Source organism: Nerophis lumbriciformis, linkage group LG27 (genome assembly GCF_033978685.3).
Source record: "Nerophis lumbriciformis linkage group LG27, RoL_Nlum_v2.1, whole genome shotgun sequence".
NCBI classification, from domain to species: Eukaryota; Metazoa; Chordata; class Actinopteri; order Syngnathiformes; family Syngnathidae; genus Nerophis; species Nerophis lumbriciformis.
Window position 1 is genome coordinate 11,056,832 of NC_084574.2, and position 18,050 is coordinate 11,074,881.

General features: G+C 39.0%; 1 protein-coding gene across 5 annotated transcripts in view; it reads left to right on the forward strand.

Annotated features, from left to right (window-relative positions):
• Nucleotides 1–18,050, forward strand: part of arhgap10 (Rho GTPase activating protein 10) — a 184,494-nt gene that overhangs the window by 123,614 nt on the left and 42,830 nt on the right. For 3 of the 5 annotated variants that reach the window (XM_061922881.2, XM_061922882.2, XM_061922883.2), the window contains exons 21-23: nucleotides 5,529–5,606; nucleotides 9,359–9,450; nucleotides 13,343–17,586. In XM_061922881.2, the coding sequence (XP_061778865.1) occupies nucleotides 5,529–5,606; nucleotides 9,359–9,450; nucleotides 13,343–13,431 (259 nt within the window). In that variant the 3' untranslated portion in view covers nucleotides 13,432–17,586. Of the gene's footprint in view, nucleotides 1–5,528; nucleotides 5,607–9,358; nucleotides 9,451–13,342; nucleotides 17,587–18,050 lie in introns of those variants that run through there. The other 2 variants (XM_061922886.2, XM_061922885.2) reach the window with 2 other exon arrangements.

Genomic DNA, 18,050 nt, shown 5'->3' on the forward strand with positions numbered 1-18,050 from the left:
GGGTGAATTTTTGCGAATTAAACGCTTTTCTAATATTCGCTCTCGGAGCGATGACGTCACAACGTGGCGTCACATCGGGAAGTAATCCGCCATTTTCTCAAACACCGAGTCAAATCAGCTCTGTTATTTTCCGTTTTTTTCGACTGTTTTCCGTACTTTGGAGACATCATGCCTCGTCGGTGTGTTGTCGGAGGGTGTAACAACACGAACAGGGACGGATTCAAGTTGCACCAGTGGCCCAAAGATGCGAAAGTGGCAAGAAATTGGACGTTTGTTCCGCACACTTTACCGACGAAAGCTATGCTACGACAGAGATGGCAAGAATGTGTGGATATCCTGCGACACTCAAAGCAGATGCATTTCCAACGATAAAGTCAAAGAAATCTGCCGCCAGACCCCCATTGAATCTGCCGGCGTGTGTGAGCAATTCAGGGACAAAGGACCTCGGTAGCACGGCAAGCAATGGCGGCAGTTTGTTCCCGCAGACGAGCGAGCTAAACCCCCTATCGACCCTAGCTTCCCTGGCCTGCTGACATCAACTCCAAAACTGGACAGATCAGCTTTCAGGAAAAGAGCACGGATGAGGGTATGTCTACAGAATATATTAAATGATGAAAATTGGGCTGTCTGCACTCTCAAAGTGCATGTTGTTGCCAAATGTATTTCATATGCTGTAAACCTAGTTCATAGTTGTTAGTTTCCTTTAATGCCAAACAAACACATACCAATCGTTGGTTAGAAGGCGATCGCCGAATTTGTCCTCGCTTTCTCCCGTGTCGCTGGCTGTCGTGTCGTTTTCGTCGGTTTCGCTTGCATACGGTTCAAACCGATATACCTCAATAGCTTCAGTTTCTTCTTCAATTTCATTTTCGCTACCTGCCTCCACACTACAACCATCCGTTTCAATACATTCGTAATCTGTTGAAACGCTTAAGCCGCTGAAATCCGAGTCTGAATCCGGGCTAATGTCGCTATAGCTTGCAGTTCTTTCCGCCATGTTTGTTTGTGTTGGCTTCACTATGTGACGTCACAGGAAAATGGACGGGTGTTTATAACGATGGTTAAAATCAGGCACTTTGAAGCTTTTTTTTAGGGATATTGCGTGATGGGTAAAATTTTGAAAAAAACTTCGAAAATATAATAAGCCACTGGGAACTGGTTTTTAATGGTTTTAACCCTTCTGAAATTGTGATCATGTTCCCCTTTAAAGTGGGCTTTTCCATGTGTGTTTTAACAGCAATAAACGACAGTTTATTGTATTTTGAAGCTAAATTTGCCAGCGAGCACACCAATCACTCATCTTTGCAGTGACATATGCATGGACCTGATAAAAAACACACCTTTAAGGTAAAGGAGCATATGCGCTCCAATTAAATTGCGTGACTAATCCGTGTTCATACATGATTAATGCGGAAATGCTTTGTGATTAATATCATGCGTTAACGCGTTCCCCGCTAATAAAATAGCTCATTTAGTAATACGTAAAGTTTATTTCTACAATATGTTCAGGACCACTTTTGACACCTCTGGCAAAGAGGGAAAATACCAGATGCCAGGTAATGGCTCTGATGGGGCTATTTTGTGGGATCTTTTTGTGCAAAGGTATAGACGTGGAGACTGTGCTCAGATTCTGAGTTCTGTGAGTCCATATTTTTTTATCATCTAAAATACATCTGTAGTTTTTATCATCCCAGTACTGCCGTGTCTATACTTATAAATGCCTATTGCACCTACAAATGTAAGAGGTTATCAAAATGTTATATTAGCATCTGGAGAGTGAGCGATTGGGACTAACACACACACAGAACGCTTTCCTCGCACAAGTCCCCATTTACTGTATTTAATCATGTTTACAGAAGAAGCTTAACTCTCTCTCTGATGGGCTGAAAACAACAGATGAGCTATTCATAAGCCGGTTGCTATTTTTTGCCCGAGAGGAAGAAAAAAAAACGGCAAATGAGCGATTTCCCTCGCTTTGGCTTAGCCGTAATTGTGACAGCAATTTTTGGGATGAATCCATTTACCTCTGCCGCATTTAACAAGTTTCTAGGGCAAGCTTCGCGGCGCCCGCCCATGTCCGTTTACTCATCGGGTTCTTTTAAGTATAGATTTATTTCGGTGGTTGTAATTGTCCCACCACTGACAGAGTGAATGGATGTTGGTTGCTTTGCTGCCCCACCCTTCTTGGCTGTGACCCGGGCAGACAGCGGCCATGACATGTTCCAGGTTAATGAGTGGATTTGCTGCGTGTCGGCGCTCTGTCCGCCAATGCTGATGCGGGTCCTATCAATCACCCGCCGGCTTGGCCTAAACAGAGCAGCCGTGGCTGGGTACAGCAAGGCTATTCTCTGGGAGGGAGAAGCATAGCGGATGGAACCCAAAGCCAATAGTGTGCTTTTAAGACCATCAGACAACTCTCTCCTCCAGCGAGGTAGCCGCATCTTCTTGACTTCCAGCCCCTCCCTGGCCGCTACCCTCTAATTGCCTTGATTAGCGTCTCTATGGGAGCGGCAGCTCGGCGCAATTTGCCCATTATGTGATGTATTAGCGCTGGCCCCGGGGCAGGCATGAAGCACAGAGGGATGCCTGGCTTCAACTCGGCGCTTACCTTGACCCCCCGCCTCTTCCCACATACGTCGGACATGGATTGGGCAGCTCGCGACGTAAAGCCCGCTACCGTTGATGCAAGTTTGACATACAGTACAGACCAAAAGTTTGGACACACGTTCTCATTCAATGGGTTGTCTTTATTTTCATGACTATTTACTTTTTGATTTTTTGTCCTGTCCAGCTTCTCAGGTAAATCATATAGTTGATGTAGATGCCCATATCGGCTGTACAAAATTTACTCTACAAAAGAGAAGTGTGGGATACTTCTCTTGTTGCCTTATTTGTATTGGACTTTATTAAATAGATTTATATTATCATTTGGTGATAGAAAGAGAAAAAAAGGAAGACACAGTCTGATGGTAAAAGTGATAGCAAAGAAGCAGTTAGTGAAATAAATATTAATACAGAAATGACAATGAACATTATTACACTACAAATGGATCAATACAAATACCAATAGAAATAGCACTATTGATAATACCAATAATTTACCTCTATTATCAACAATACAGTTGTTTAAATGCAACAATACGTATATATAATGATAACTACAGATACAAAAGAATGCAGAAGAATGGAACGGAAGAAAGTAGCCAGCTATATTAACCTTGTAGATTGTTATAGTAACAATAGGTTAAAGGGGAACATTATCACAATTTCAGAAGGGTTAAAACCATTAAAAATCAGTTCCCAGTGGCTTATTTTATTTTTTGAAGTTTTTTTCAAAATTTTACCCATCACGCAATATCCCTAAAAAAAGCTTCAAAGTGCCTGATTTTAACCATCAATATATACACCCGTCCATTTTCCTGTGACGTCACACAGTGATGCCAATACAAACAAACATGGCGGATAGAACAGCAAGCTATAGCGATATTAGCTCGGATTCAGACTCGGATTTCAGCGGCTTGAGCGATTCAACAGATTACGCATGTATTGAAACGGATGGTTGTAGTGTGGAGGCAGGTAGCGAAAACAAAATTGAAGAAGAAACTGAAGCTATTGAGCCATATCGGTTTGAACCGTATGCAAGCGAAACAGACGAAAACGACACGACAGCCAGCGACACGGGAGAAAGCGAGGACGAATTCGGCGACCGCCTTCTAACCAACGATTGGTATGTGTTTGTTTGGCATTAAAGGAAACTAACAACTATGAACTAGGTTTACAGCATATGAAATACATTTGGCAACAACATGCACTTTGAGAGTGCAGACAGCCCAGTTTTCATCAATTAATATATTCTGTAGACATACCCTCATCCGCGCTCTTTTCCTGAAAGCTGATCTGTCCAGTTTTGGAGTTGATGTCAGCAGGCCAGGGAAGCCAGGGTCGATATTCTTTTATGCCATCTCTGTCGTAGCATAGCTTTCGTCGGTAAAGTGTGCGGAACAAACGTCCAATTTCTTGCCACTTTCGCATCTTTGGGCCACTGGTGCAACTTGAATCCGTCCCTGTTCGTGTTGTTACACCCTCCGACAACACACCGACGAGGCATGATGTTTCCAAGGTATGGAAAACAGTCGAAAAAAAACGGAAAATAACAGAGCTGATTTGACTCGGTGTTTGTAATGTGTTTGAGAAAATGGCGGATTTCTTGACGTTGTGACGTCATCACTCCGAGAGCGAATAATAGAAAGGCGTTTAATTCGCCAAAATTCACCCATTTAGAGTTCGGAAATCGGTTAAAAAAATATATGGTCTTTTTTCTGCAACATCAAGGTATATATTGACGCTTACATAGGTCTGGTGATAATGTTCCCCTTTAAGCTTTGTCAGTGTGCCATGTGTTACGCAGTTTACCCGAGGGTAACAACGTTAATTTATGTTTGATGAAACGTGATTATATGTATGAATATATGTATGTATATGTACTTGTATATGTACATGTATCTGTGTGTATGTTTGTACAGTGAATGTATATGTACAGTATGTGTATATGTATGTTTGTACAGTGAATGTATATGTACAGTATGTGTATGTGTACAGTATGTGTATATGTATGTTTGTACAGTGAATGTATATGTACAGTATGTGTATATGTATGTTTGTACAGTGAATGTATATGTACAGTATGTGTATATGTATGTTTGTACAGTGAATGTATATGTACAGTATGTATATATGTATGTTTCATGACTATTTACATTATAGATTGTCACATCAAAACTATGAATGAACACGTGGAGTTATGTACTTAACAAAAAAAAAAGGTGAAATATCTGAAAACATGTTTTATATTCTAGTTTCTTCAAAATAGCCACCCTTTCCTCTGATTACTGCTTTGCACATTCTTGGCATTCTCTCAATGAGCTAACTCCTTCAAGACCATCTCAGATGACTACCTCTTGAAGCCCATCAAGAGAATGCCAAGAGTACTTTGTCTAAATATCTAGACAAATAAGAGACTTGTTATTAAAAGTAAACATCAGGCAGCAGCTCACACATTATCATAGTTTCTGTAACATCCAGGAAGAAATTATGTCAGCCAGCTATAAACTACGTGCAGGAGCCCAGAATTGTTTTTATTTAAATGTTCACAATATTCCAGGGTTCCCCATGAGGAAACCGTGCAATAAACTGATATAAAATGGAGTAAATGGTGAGTTAATTGTGATGTAGAGAAATCCCATATTTTGACCAATTTTCCCAGAAGATTTCCATTATTTTGAAATGCAAATGTTAATGCTGCTCTTTGACACACGTAATAAAGGTCTCCTGATGTTTTGGTACTAAATTAACCACAACGTTCGGGCCGCATAAAACGTGGCGTTTCTTTACAAAAATTTAAAAAAAAATTTGATTAACGTACAATAATTTATTTATCTGAAATCGGGTTGATCTCTATTGTAATTGTTTTGCATACTCAGTGTCATCTTCTGCAGGTTAACTTAAGATGCACTATTTTTTTTCTGCAGAGCATCCACTGCAGCAGCCTCCTGGTTAGGAGAAGGCCAGCATGTTTCCACACCTGACAAAGAAAAGCCACATGAGAGGTAAACACTCGTTCTAACGTCTGCTCGTGCTCATCACTGTTCCCCTCACCTTTGCACTACTTTAAATGCAGCAGCTTGGCCAGGTCCCGCTCTTGCCAAATGAGAGGCCACGAAATGCACATTTATCATTCTCGCACTGATTTATTGCTCCGCGTCCAAATTATGAACTAATTTAGCTGCTTTCACATGCTAGCGGGAAAACACCGTAAACAGCTAAGGCCAGTCCATTAATGTTATGAGCACAAATGTGGAGTGCGTTTGAAAAAGCGGCTGCGAGTCTCTGAACGCGAGCCTGTTGCTTTTCAGTTTCCCTCCCATTGCTCATCTGTCTGCAGAAAGGAATATGAAATATTTATTGACATATTGTACACTGAAGCACAGTGTCTACCTGCCAATGCTGCTGCCTTCAAGATAACGCTTTGCAAAAGCAGGTAAAACACCCTTTCTTTCCCCCCAATCTTCCCGAAGAAGGAAACGGCCTTCTTTTACCTTTTTGTTTCTGTGCGAGGCGACTTGAAAAATTGTCAGCTCTGTTTTTAATTATTTTCAACACTTGATGTTTGCCTGCCCGGTGCAGGAATTCCAATGTGTTTGTTCTATTACTGTAGCAGGTCTTGTTTGGTTAGGTCTGAACTAGGGCTGGACGATTCTTACAAAAATAATAATCCAGATTATTTTGTCGTTTAAACCACGATTCACAACACGAATATTCATGAATGTGATTATTTATAGTACCAGCAAAACTCACATTTAAAACTAAACATTTAAAAGAACAACCGCTATTAATTAGTAACGCATAAACAACAAGTAAAATAATAATAGTAACAATACAGTAAAATAACAATGTCAGGTTCAAACCCCGATGACATCTACTAAACAGACCAGAAGCAAGGAATTAAACAGAGACAGGATTCAATTTGGCTCATGAGGAGAAACGTTTGGGCTGTACTCTTGTACAGTCTTCCACCACGCTCTGACAAGAGAGTTCTATGCCTCCTCTTTTATTTGGACTTTCCCTGATTACATAGCAACAGCTGTTTCTAAGGGGAGATGGGGTCGTAAAAAGCTATTGCACTCGGTCACAAAACAGTTCAAAGAAAAGATGCCTGGAGCTTGCGTCAGGTCCTGCTTCCTCTCCGCTTTGTAGATCTCGGGTCAAGATAAGATCTTCCTGTGGATCACAGCGGATCAAAGAAACCGACACCTTCATGTCTCTTCCCATCGTACACAGTGGAGTTTTACAAGCCTTTTGCTTGGTAAGATCAAAGACAGCTTTTGTCTCCTTGCCGGTAACCCATGGGAACAGAAAGTTTTGTGATAACTTGCATACAATTATTCTGACAAAAAATAGCAATATAATAAAAACATCAAATTCAGTTTATTTACACCTATTTTACCACCATAGAGTGTGTGCTTTTTGTGCCATGAATAAAACTTAATACGATTCAAAAATCCTCACACTTATTAGTGCAATACATCTTTGGACAATTTTGACAATATATTAAGGGAAAGCATAATACTTGTATAAATATATCAATAAGTGCATTATGCGCATGTGGGGTACTTTTTTGAAAACTTAATTTTGTTTGCGGAGTCTGACCGGATGTTGCGCACAGCGCTGTTATTGTGAAGGGGGGAAGTGTGCTACTGTTCTGACCTTGACGTGTTTGTGACGACTTGAGCCTCGCAATTTGCAGCTGCTGTCCTGTTTGTCCATTTATCTTACATCCATGATGTCGTTCATAACCACACAAGCAGATGAGATGTGTTACGGGTGTATGGATTGTTCCTGCGAGCTTTCGCTTCTTAGTTTAGTCGCTTTTATAAGTGGCCGTCTCGACATTGTTTAGTTTTGGACGTGTTTCGGGGATGAACGAGCGCTACCGGACACATTATTTTCCCAAACGTTCCTCACAATGACTCTATTTCAGTCACATTTATGTCAATTTCTGTGATATACTGCGTTTAACAGCGGATTTTGTTTCATTGGCCAATTCTGTGACACCGTCCACGGTTAGGTTAGCGTGGATATACCTTACCTTTTTTTGTTGCGTTTGGAGATTATTAATTAGGCAAACTCGCATTGTGTCAAATTAAAGGAACCATAGTGAGGTCCCAAACTTATAGTAGAAATGGTCTTGTTTTTATACCCAATAGACAGCATTTTATTTTTAGAATATTTAAGTTACATCATGTGAAATGTTACAAAAGCTCGGTGTTAGTGTTAAGTGAACCGCACCAGGTGCTGCCTCATTTTTCGTTAATCGGTTCCAAAGGGTCAGAATCGTATGAAAACTGACACAATTTGTCCTGGTAGAAATAATGCAAATCCAGTTATGTTCTGAACTAGGGCTGCAACAACTAATCGTTTAAATCGATTAAAATCGATTATAAAAATAGTTGGCGATTAATTTAGTCATTGATTCGTTGGATCTTTTAAATTTTTGTATCTTTTAAATTTTTTTATTATTATTATTTTTTATAAACCTTTATTTATAAACTGCAACATGTACAAACAGCTGAGAAACAATATTCAAAATAAGTATGGTGCCAGTATGCTGCCATTATGCTGTTTTTTTCAATAAAATACTGGAAAGGATAGAAATGTAGTTGTCTCTTTTATCTGATTATTAATCGACTAATCGAAGTAATAATCGACAGATTAATCGATTATCAAATTAATCGTTAGTTGCAGCCCTATTCTGAACACTAAAAATATAAGGAAAAAACACATTCGATAGAAAATGATTATAGTTTTACATGCAGACAACAATTTCAAATACATAAAAATAACATGAAAGGGATGAATGAACATTAAACATCACTTTTACCTTAATTAAAGATCCTTTTTGGGGAAGAAAGTGAAATGCAGAGGGGAGGAGGTGTAGTGGTATTTTAATACATAGCTAAGACTTCATTTTTTTTAATTAAATGTTTTTTTCACTTTCATTATCAACTTTCTTTGGCCCCTTGGTGGCTTACTTTGTGTCAGGTTCAAACACTGATGACATCTATTAAACAAGACAAGAAGCAAGGAATTAAACAGAGACAGAATTCAATTTAGCTCAATTGAGGAGAAACGTGTAGACACTGTACCCTTGCACAGTGTCGCCCCACGCTCTGACGAAAGTTTGTACGCCGCCTCTTTTGGACTTTCCCTGATTACATGGCAACAGCTGTTTCTAAGGGAGGGAGGTCGTAAACACCCATCGCCCTTATCACAAAACAGTTCAAAGATAAAGGTGCCTGTAGGGGGGTCAGGCCCTGCTTCCTCTCCACTTTGTAGATCTCGGGTCAAGACAAAATCTTCTTGTGGATTACAATACAGCAAAGAAACTGACACCCTCATGTCGCTTCCCATCCTACACAGTGGAGTTTTACAAGCCTTTTGATTGGAAAGATCAAAAACAGCTTTTGTCTGCTCGCCTGTAACTCATTGAAACACAAAGTTTTGTGATAACTTAGATACAATTATTCTGACACTTTGAGTTATCAACCTGTGGGATTTTTAGTTGGGTAGCTCTATTTAGCAGACTAGTTTGTGACATGCAATGATTGGCCGTCGAAAATTGACCGAATCATATTAAAATAGGGCCTACGAAAACTGAGGTACCACTGTAGCTTTTTTACATGTTTTAGTCTCGCCCAGAAGTTAACGCTGCCTTATATCGGTAGTGTAAATCCAGCCTTAAAATTCAAGACTGGACACATAAAACCAAGAAGCCTGCTCACTGATTGCCTCCATTTTTCAGTGTCAGCGGCAGGAAAGCCAAGGCAGTGTTTCCGTGCGAGGCCGAGCACGACTCGGAGCTCTCCTTCCAGGTCGGCGCAATTTTCAATGCCGGTAAGTGTTATCACCCGATACCGAGGGCCGCACGGCATATTGGATCGGGAGGAAAAACGAACTCCCAATCTGATCGGCAATCAGAAAGAGAGATAAAACGAAAGACTGGTGGAAGGGAGGAACTTTAACCCGCTTTGAAGAAGCAAAGGTTAAGTAATAGTTTTGATAAAATACTTGCATAGTGTATATTTAAAATCTTATTGAACAAATGTAGTTTGTTCTCAGGTAACGTTGCGATATCACAATTAGACGATAGGAAGTGGCTCAGTGGGCATAATTATTTTCCGATATTGATATCGATCCGCTATCTGCAAGAAATAATTATCGGATTATATCTTCTTGCATCTAAAATCTCCAATATAATACCTCCGATACATGCAGCTTGTCCTCTAATAAGCACACAAAGTTGCTCTTTTCTTGTTATATACTGAAGGCATTTACAAATGGTAAACATGATAAGATGTAGACTACCAGGAGTTAGCAGCTACACAACAACTAAACACATTATAGCACACAAGCTAGGCATAAGTAATAAGTGTCATAATTGAACGATAAGGGAATGTAAAAACACTTAATTAAAAAACAGTATCAAATATTTATAGTTGCATATTAATTACAAATACATAGTCTCCAAGGCAGAAACCTATTAGAAAGTATCCAGGAACAAACGGGTCCGCATTGTTCAACTCACTTGGTCATATGCTTAATTTAATGAGTTATTATGGCCACTAGATGTCGCCGAAAAACAAATTTAAAACTCCACTTTTTTAATGACGACATAATTTAATTCCAGATGGTTAACAGTAATAGGTTTGTGTTTTTCATACCTAACAGTGTTCTCTGTTTGACTCATTTGACTTGATAAAGCCTTTTTGTAACATTCCACACTACAAAATAATACAAGCATGTATGATTCCTGATGATGCTTAGCAAAAAAAAATCATATGAAAATTGCACAAAATTAGATATTTCCCTTCATTCGAAGGTTTAAACAGACTTTCTCATTCAGTAGTATGAAAATATGCCTAAACTTTTGACTGGTATTGTGTCATGTGCGTTTAGTGGATACCAATTTAAAAATGCCTATTTTATTTGTAATAATTCTTAATATCTTAAGTCAGACACCAGCTGTTTATTAAATATTTGTATGCAATGTTTCCTTCACTTGTTGTCCACAACGCACCCAAAACGGCTCTCCACACATCATTGATGTCGTGTACATTAAAAGTCACTTCAGCCCTCACATTTTAGCAAGCATTTGTATCACATTGTTTTTAAGGTAGTCAGTGTACAGCTTGTATGACAGCATAGATTTTCTTTCCACTGAAAATGAGTCAACGCATGATTGTGCTGATCCGGAGCTGCATGAGTGCTAACGGAACTAGGAAGCCACGGTTCATTAAGGTTCATTCCAACATGTACCGTCCAATATTTTTTCTTTAGCGCTGTCTCTTTAGAAGATACAGTACAGGCCAAAAGTTTGGACACACCTTCTCATTCTATGTGTTTTCTTTATTTTCATGACTATTTACATTGTAGATTGTCACATCAAAACTATGATGACATGTGGAGTTATGTACTTAACAAAAAAAGGTGAAATCACTGAAAACATGTTTTATATTCTAGTATCTTCAAAATAGCCACCCTTTGTTCTGATTACTGCTTTGCACACTCTTGGCATTCTCTGCAAACCATTTCAGGTGACTAACCTATTGAAGCTCATGGAGAGAATGCCAAGAGTGTGCAAAGTAATCTCTTTATTTATATCTGCACCTTATTGCTCTTTTATCCTGCACTACCATGAGCTAATGCCACGAAATTTCGTTCTTATCTGTACTGCAAAGTTCAAATTTGAATGACATTAAAAGGAAGTCTAAGTCAAAGTGTGGCTATTTTGAAGAAACTAGAATATAAAACATGTTTTCAGTTATTTCACCTTTTTTTGTTAAGTACATAACTCCACATGTGTTCATTCATAGTTTTGATGTGACAATCTACAATGTAAATAGTCATGAATATAAAGAAAACACGTTTAATGAGAAGGTGTGTCCAAATGTTTGGCCTGTACTGTACATAGTTAGCCGGTACCAAAACTTCTAAAGTGAAACTAATGTGTGGTATAAACTCCTTACATCTAATGTGAGATATGTCAAGCCTTTACTTCTTACATTGTTCATGATAATGGCTCATAGTTTTTTAAATGTTCTGAGATTTTCAAGTCTGTTTTTCTCAGCTGGAAGTCATAATCATCAAAATTATATAAGAAAGCTTGAAATATCATAAATTGCATGTTATGAGCTAGGGGCGTAACGGTACGTGTATTTGTATTGAACCGTTTCGGTTCGGAGGTGTACCGAACAGGTTTCCACACGGACGTATTAAGTAGCGTAACGCACGTTGTGTAAACAATGCACACCGAGGCACAACACACGGCATGCTAGCAGCTAACGGGCTACGATGACTGACCATACGTCCTGTTTTCACCGGACATGTCCTCTTTTGCGGAGCTATCAGGGCGGAGTTTCTTAAATGCCTCAAATGTCCGGCATTTTGAGTTAGGGTTGCATGTATTTTCAATGTACGTTCAGGGTTAAGAAGGGGTTAAAAACAAAACAAATTGTGCGTGCAGCAGCATTGGTGAGGGAGGGGCAGAGACAGAGAGAGAAAGAGAGTTATGATAAACGCGCATGCGTCGCCAGGCTCTGCTTTTTATCCATAGATTTATCACATTTAATTTTTTATTATCCATAGCAGGGGTGTCAAAAGTGTGCCCCGGAGGCCATTTGCGGCCCACAGCTAATGTTTTAAAGGCCCACGGCCCATTCTAAATATACTATTAAAATAAACAAAAACATAACAAAAGTGAAATAAAAAAGCTTAAAGGTGAAATGTAATTTAGAAAAAGTTGCAATGTTGACTTCTAAAACAAAGCTGTTTTTTTTTCTTTCAAACTGTCATTGCTCAAAACATAGTATTGAATCAAAATCAATGTTATTATGAATTATTGACCTATCCAAGGTTCCCATTACTTCACATCAAATATTCCACAAAGAAAAATATTTTTGGTGGAAGATTTTGCAAATTTGGTAAATAAATAACCCAAAAATGTATATTTTGTTGTTTTCTTACTGTACCGAAAATGAACCGAAGCGTAACCTCTAAACCGAGGTACGTACCGAACCGAAATGTTTGTGTACCGTTACACCCCTATTATGAGCCTATGTCATATATTAGTTTTACCTTGTAAATCTAAATGCTGGTATAAACAAATATTCTACGATATTTAAATTTTTTGAGTTTCACCTGTATAGTAGATTGAGGGGATCGCCATTTAAAGGTATTATTCGGCAATGGCGATAACATCCTTTTTTAAGAAAATTGTCCGAAACTAATCGGTGGCCAATGAATTGGCACATCCCTACCCAAAAGGAATTCCGTGTCAGATGTTTGGGCACACTTTGGTTCCAATAAGGATTTTGCCAACTAAAAGTAGAGTAGTAGATGAGAGAGTTGAATAATTGTCTGTGGACCAAATAAAAATAAAGGGTTTATTTTTACTTCCATTTTTTCACGAATGTTGACTCTTGGTCAGTAGCTAGAACATCTATACTTTTAGTTTTGATGTGACAATCTACAATGTAAATAGTCATGAAAATAAAGAAAACGCATTGAAATGAGGTGTGTCCAAACTTTTAGCCTGTACGTGTATACTGTGAATAAAACTGCTTGCTGAAACGTGAGGGGTTTGTAAAATACTGCCGCGTGTAGTCGGAAGCATCACACGCCGAGTTGCTCGTGCTCACTTCAGTTCCTGTGCTTTCTCCTACCTTACCCCACCCCCCGCCCTTCTCAATACCCACCACCACCTGGTGCTGCCCCTCTCCTTCTGCAGTAACCCCGTCCAGAGAGCCGGGCTGGCTGGAAGGGGAACTGCAGGGCAAACGGGGCCTCATCCCTGAGAACTATGTGGAGATGCTGTAGACCCCCGATGCAGACAAAGATTATTACTGTTATTACAACGATGTGCACGTGCCTTTGTGGTCACCACCCAGCCTTGTTCACCAGAATGTTTGTGGACTTGATATGAACCGCACCTACTTTTATCCTATGCATGCTTGCTGTCGTCGAGGAAACCACATGGGGTTTTATTCCTCCGCACTGCTGTAAAACCCAGGTCGCGTCTTTTGGCTGCCCCCCCACTTATACATGGTATCCATGGTAAGCCCCTCCCACAGCATGGGCCTTTTGGAGCAGAGATCCCCGAGTGTATGAATGGCCATAAATCACCAGCTGTTCTCTCCCACTGCTAATTTCTCACTACAAAGCACCTTTCGTGGTTCTGCTGCGCATCACTTTGAATGTCTGACCAGGCTTCGTAACGAGGGGGCCGGGCTATAGCTTTAATTCACAACACCAGCGTAGTTTTTCGCTATAAAAAGGTGGCTCGCGGGCAACCGTCTCCCGATCGATGCCAATGTCAAAGATCAGCAGTTACACTTTTGTTCATTTTGAAGAGCATGCCAAAGATGACCTTTTGTGTCCTCCTGCTATTGCGAGAATGTGACCGAGTGGCACATCCTGCGCTCGATGATCTCTGTTCGCGACAAGCGCAACATAGTGATGCAAAAAATCTAGGACACAATGACGCGTCTTTTTCTCGCGTAATCTGTTGTCGCAGGGACTACAAAGAGTGATGCATCTTTTATTTTTTGTGTGTAATCTGTACTCGCACAAACTACAAGACTTTTATCGGAATATCTGCATTTGCGAAAACTACAAAGTATTTTTGCTGTGTGATCTGTAGGTGGCACAAACTACAAGATTTATCGGACTATCTCCATGTGCAAAAACTAATCTGCAGTTGCTTTCATTGAAATATCTCGATTTAAAGTATTTTTGGGGGGTAATCTGTAGTCTTGAAATTCACAGGGAGCGTGGTCCATCATCTGGCGGGCAATCTTTTTGTTTGTAAAAACGTAAAGTGAAACAGTAAATCATTTTTTTTGGAGTGTGGTACTCTCATACAAAAATGTTCGGATTATCCTTATTTGCATAAAATCACAACAATGTGATGCATCTTTTATTGTATAATCTACACTCCCGAAAAACTACAAACGTGCTCCATCTTCTGCTAGGTCACCTGTAGTCGCAAAAACTAAGGACTTTTATCGGAAAAGCTGCATTCGCAAAAGCTACAACAAAGTATTTTGTCTGCGTGATCTGTAGGTCGCACAAACTACAAGACTTTTATCGGACTATCTCAATGTGCAAAAACTAATCTGTAGTTACTTTCATCGGAATATCTCGATTTCTGAAAACTACGCCAAAGTATTTATTTAGGTGGTAATCTGTAGTCCTGAAATGTACAGCAAGAGTGGTCCATCTTCTCGTGGGCAATCTCTTTGTTTGTAAAAACGTAAAGTAAAACAGTAAATAATTTTTTTTGGAGTGTGGTACTCTCATACAAAAATTTTCGGATTATCCTTATTTGCATAAAATCACAACAATGTGATGCATCTTTTATTGTATAATCTACACTCCCGAAAAACTACAAACGTTATCCATCTTCTGCTAGGTCACCTGAAGTCGCAAAAACGAAGGACTTTTATCGGAAAAGCTGCATTCGCAAAAGCTACAACAAAGTATTTTGGCTGCGCGATCTGTAGGTCGCAGAAACTACAAGACTTTTATCGGACTATCTCAATGTGCAAAAACTAATCTGTAGCTACTTTCATCGGAATATCTCGATTTCTGAAAACTACGCCAAAGTATTTATTTAGGTGGTAATCTGTAGTCCTGAAATGTACAGCAAGAGTGGTCCATCTTCTCGTGGGCAATCTCTTTGTTTGTAAAAACGTAAAGTGAAACAGTAAATCATTTTTTTTGGAGTGTGGTACACTCTTACAAAAATTTTCGGATTATCCTTATTTGCATAAAATCACAACAATGTGATGCATCTTTTATTGTATAATCTACACTCCCGAAAAACTACAAACATTATCCATCTTCTGCTAGGTCACCTGTAGTCGCAAAAACTAAGGACTTCTATTGGAAAAGCTGCATTCGCAAAGGCTACAACGTATTTTTGCTGCGTGATCTGTAGGTCGCACAAACTACAAGACTTTTATCGGACTATCTCAATGTGCAAAAACTAATCTGTAGCTACTTTCATCGGAATATCTCGATTTCTGAAAACTACGCCAAAGTATTTATTTAGGTGGTAATCTGTAGTCCTGAAATGTACAGCAAGAGTGGTCCATCTTCTCATGGGTGATCTCTTTGTTTGTAAAAACGTAAAGTAAAAGAGTACACCTTTTTTTTTTGGAGTGGGGTACTCTTGTCACACAAACTACAAAATTACGACAATGTGATGCATCTTTTATTGTGTAACTACACTCCCGAAAAACTACAAACGGGGTCCATCTTCTGCTGGGTCATCTGTAGTCGCAAAAACTACAAGACTTTTATCGCATAAGCTACAACAAAGTATTTTTGCTCCGTGATCTGTAAGTCGCACAAACTACCAAAACTTTTATCGGACTATCTCCATTTGCAAAAACTAATCTGTAGTTGCTTTCATGGGAATATCTCGATTTCTAAAAACTACGGCAAATAATTTTTTCGTGGGGGGTAATTTGTAGTCCTGAAATGTACAGCAAGAGCGGCCCATCTTCTCGTGGGCGATCTCTTTGTTTGTAAACATGTAAAGTAAAAGAGTACACCTTTACGACAATGTGATGCATCTTTTATTGTGAATACTACACTCCCGAAAAACTACAAACGGGGTCCATCTTCTGCTGGGTCATCTGTAGTCGCAAAAACTACAAGACTTTTATCGCAAAAGCTACAACAAAGTATTTTTGCTCCGTGATCTGTAAGTCGCACAAACTACCAAAACTTTTATCGGACTATTTCCATTTGCAAAAAGTAATCTGTAGTTGCTTTCATCGGAATATCTCGATTCCTAAAAACTACGGCAAATAATTTTTTTGTGGGGGGTAATATGTAGTCCTGAAATGTACAGCAAGAGTGGTCCATCTTCTCATGAGCGATCTCTTTGTTTGTAAACACGTAAAGTAAAAGAGTACACCTTTACGACAATGTGATGCATCTTCTGTTGGGTCATCTGTAGTCGCAAAAACTACACATCGATACATCTTTCATTTGAAAAAACTACGACAAATGATTTTTGTTGGGTAATCTGTAGTCTCACTAACTACGAAGGTGATGCTTCTTTTTACCGGAATATCCCCATAAGCAAAAACTTCAACCAAGTATTTTTGTTGAGTAATCTGTAGTCCTGAAATGTGCAATAAGTGTGGTGCATCTTCTTGTGGGTGGTAATGTAACGTACAACACTACATTTTTTTTTTTACGTACTCTGTAGAGACACAAACTACAAGAATGATTCATATTTTGTCAGATTATTTCTATTTTTTTTTTAAAACTACACAATAAAAGATGCATCACATTATTGTAATCTATAATCCTGAGAAACTACCAAGTGTGGTCCATCTTCTGTTGGTCGCAAAAACTTTATAACACGGGGATACAGCTTTCATTTGCAAAATCTAGAACGATGTGATACTGTGAGTCTTTTGTCGAGTCCGGAAACCTGCGAGCGAAGCCCGTTATGTGGTTTAGTTTTGTGTTTGCAAAAACCACAACAAAGTGATACATCTTTTGTTGTCTAATCTATAGTCCTGAAAACTACTCTGAGTGTTAGTTCTTCTGTCGGATCTTCATCGTTTCCCAAAAATACACCAGAGTGATACATCAGCACAGCACCTGTTTATTCTGAGCTGCTAACAATTTTGGATTCCGAATAAGATCTGGTTTTGTCGTCCGTGCACTCCTTTTCCAATCCAATCATGCTTTCTCGATACGGAACCAGAAGATCAGCAGAGATCCACTTCTATTGAGATTTTTTTTATTATCAATATTGGAGCCGAGCATATTTGTTGTAAAATGATTAGTTGCGTTCGTGTAATGTATTTTAAACTCTGTTCCTTCCCGAGCAGACCGATGAGACACTCCCGCAAAATGTTTGATTTAACAAGTTTTATTTTTCATGTTTCAATACCAATGGTGAATGATTTTAATTGTAAACCAGCTCATAAAATACAGTATTTTACATTTTGTTGTTTGTGTTTGGATGAGGAGAATTCCTACCAAGTTTATTTCACAAGGTTCTATACGTTGGGGGGGTGGAATGTTTTGAGCATGTCACTCGCACCGTCGACAATTCACTCGAGATGTGTCGGATGTTTTCTATGTTTTCACCGGCGGTTGCAATAATAATTTAAGAAGTGTTGATTTGTGGTGTTTCTAAAGGACCGTGAGTTCATTTTTTTATACCTACAGTACAGAGCCACCTCTTGACCAATGGTAAATAAAATGTCTTTGTTACTCTTCACGTTTCCTCAATTCCTTAAGAAAAGAAAAAAAATCTAATTTTATTGAATTTTGTTACTCTTCACATGTTTCCTCAATTCCTTAAGAAAAGAACAAAAATAAAATTTTATTGAATTTTGTTACTCTTCACATGTTTCCTCAATTCCTTAAGAAAAGAAAAAAAAAATCACATTTTATTGAATTTT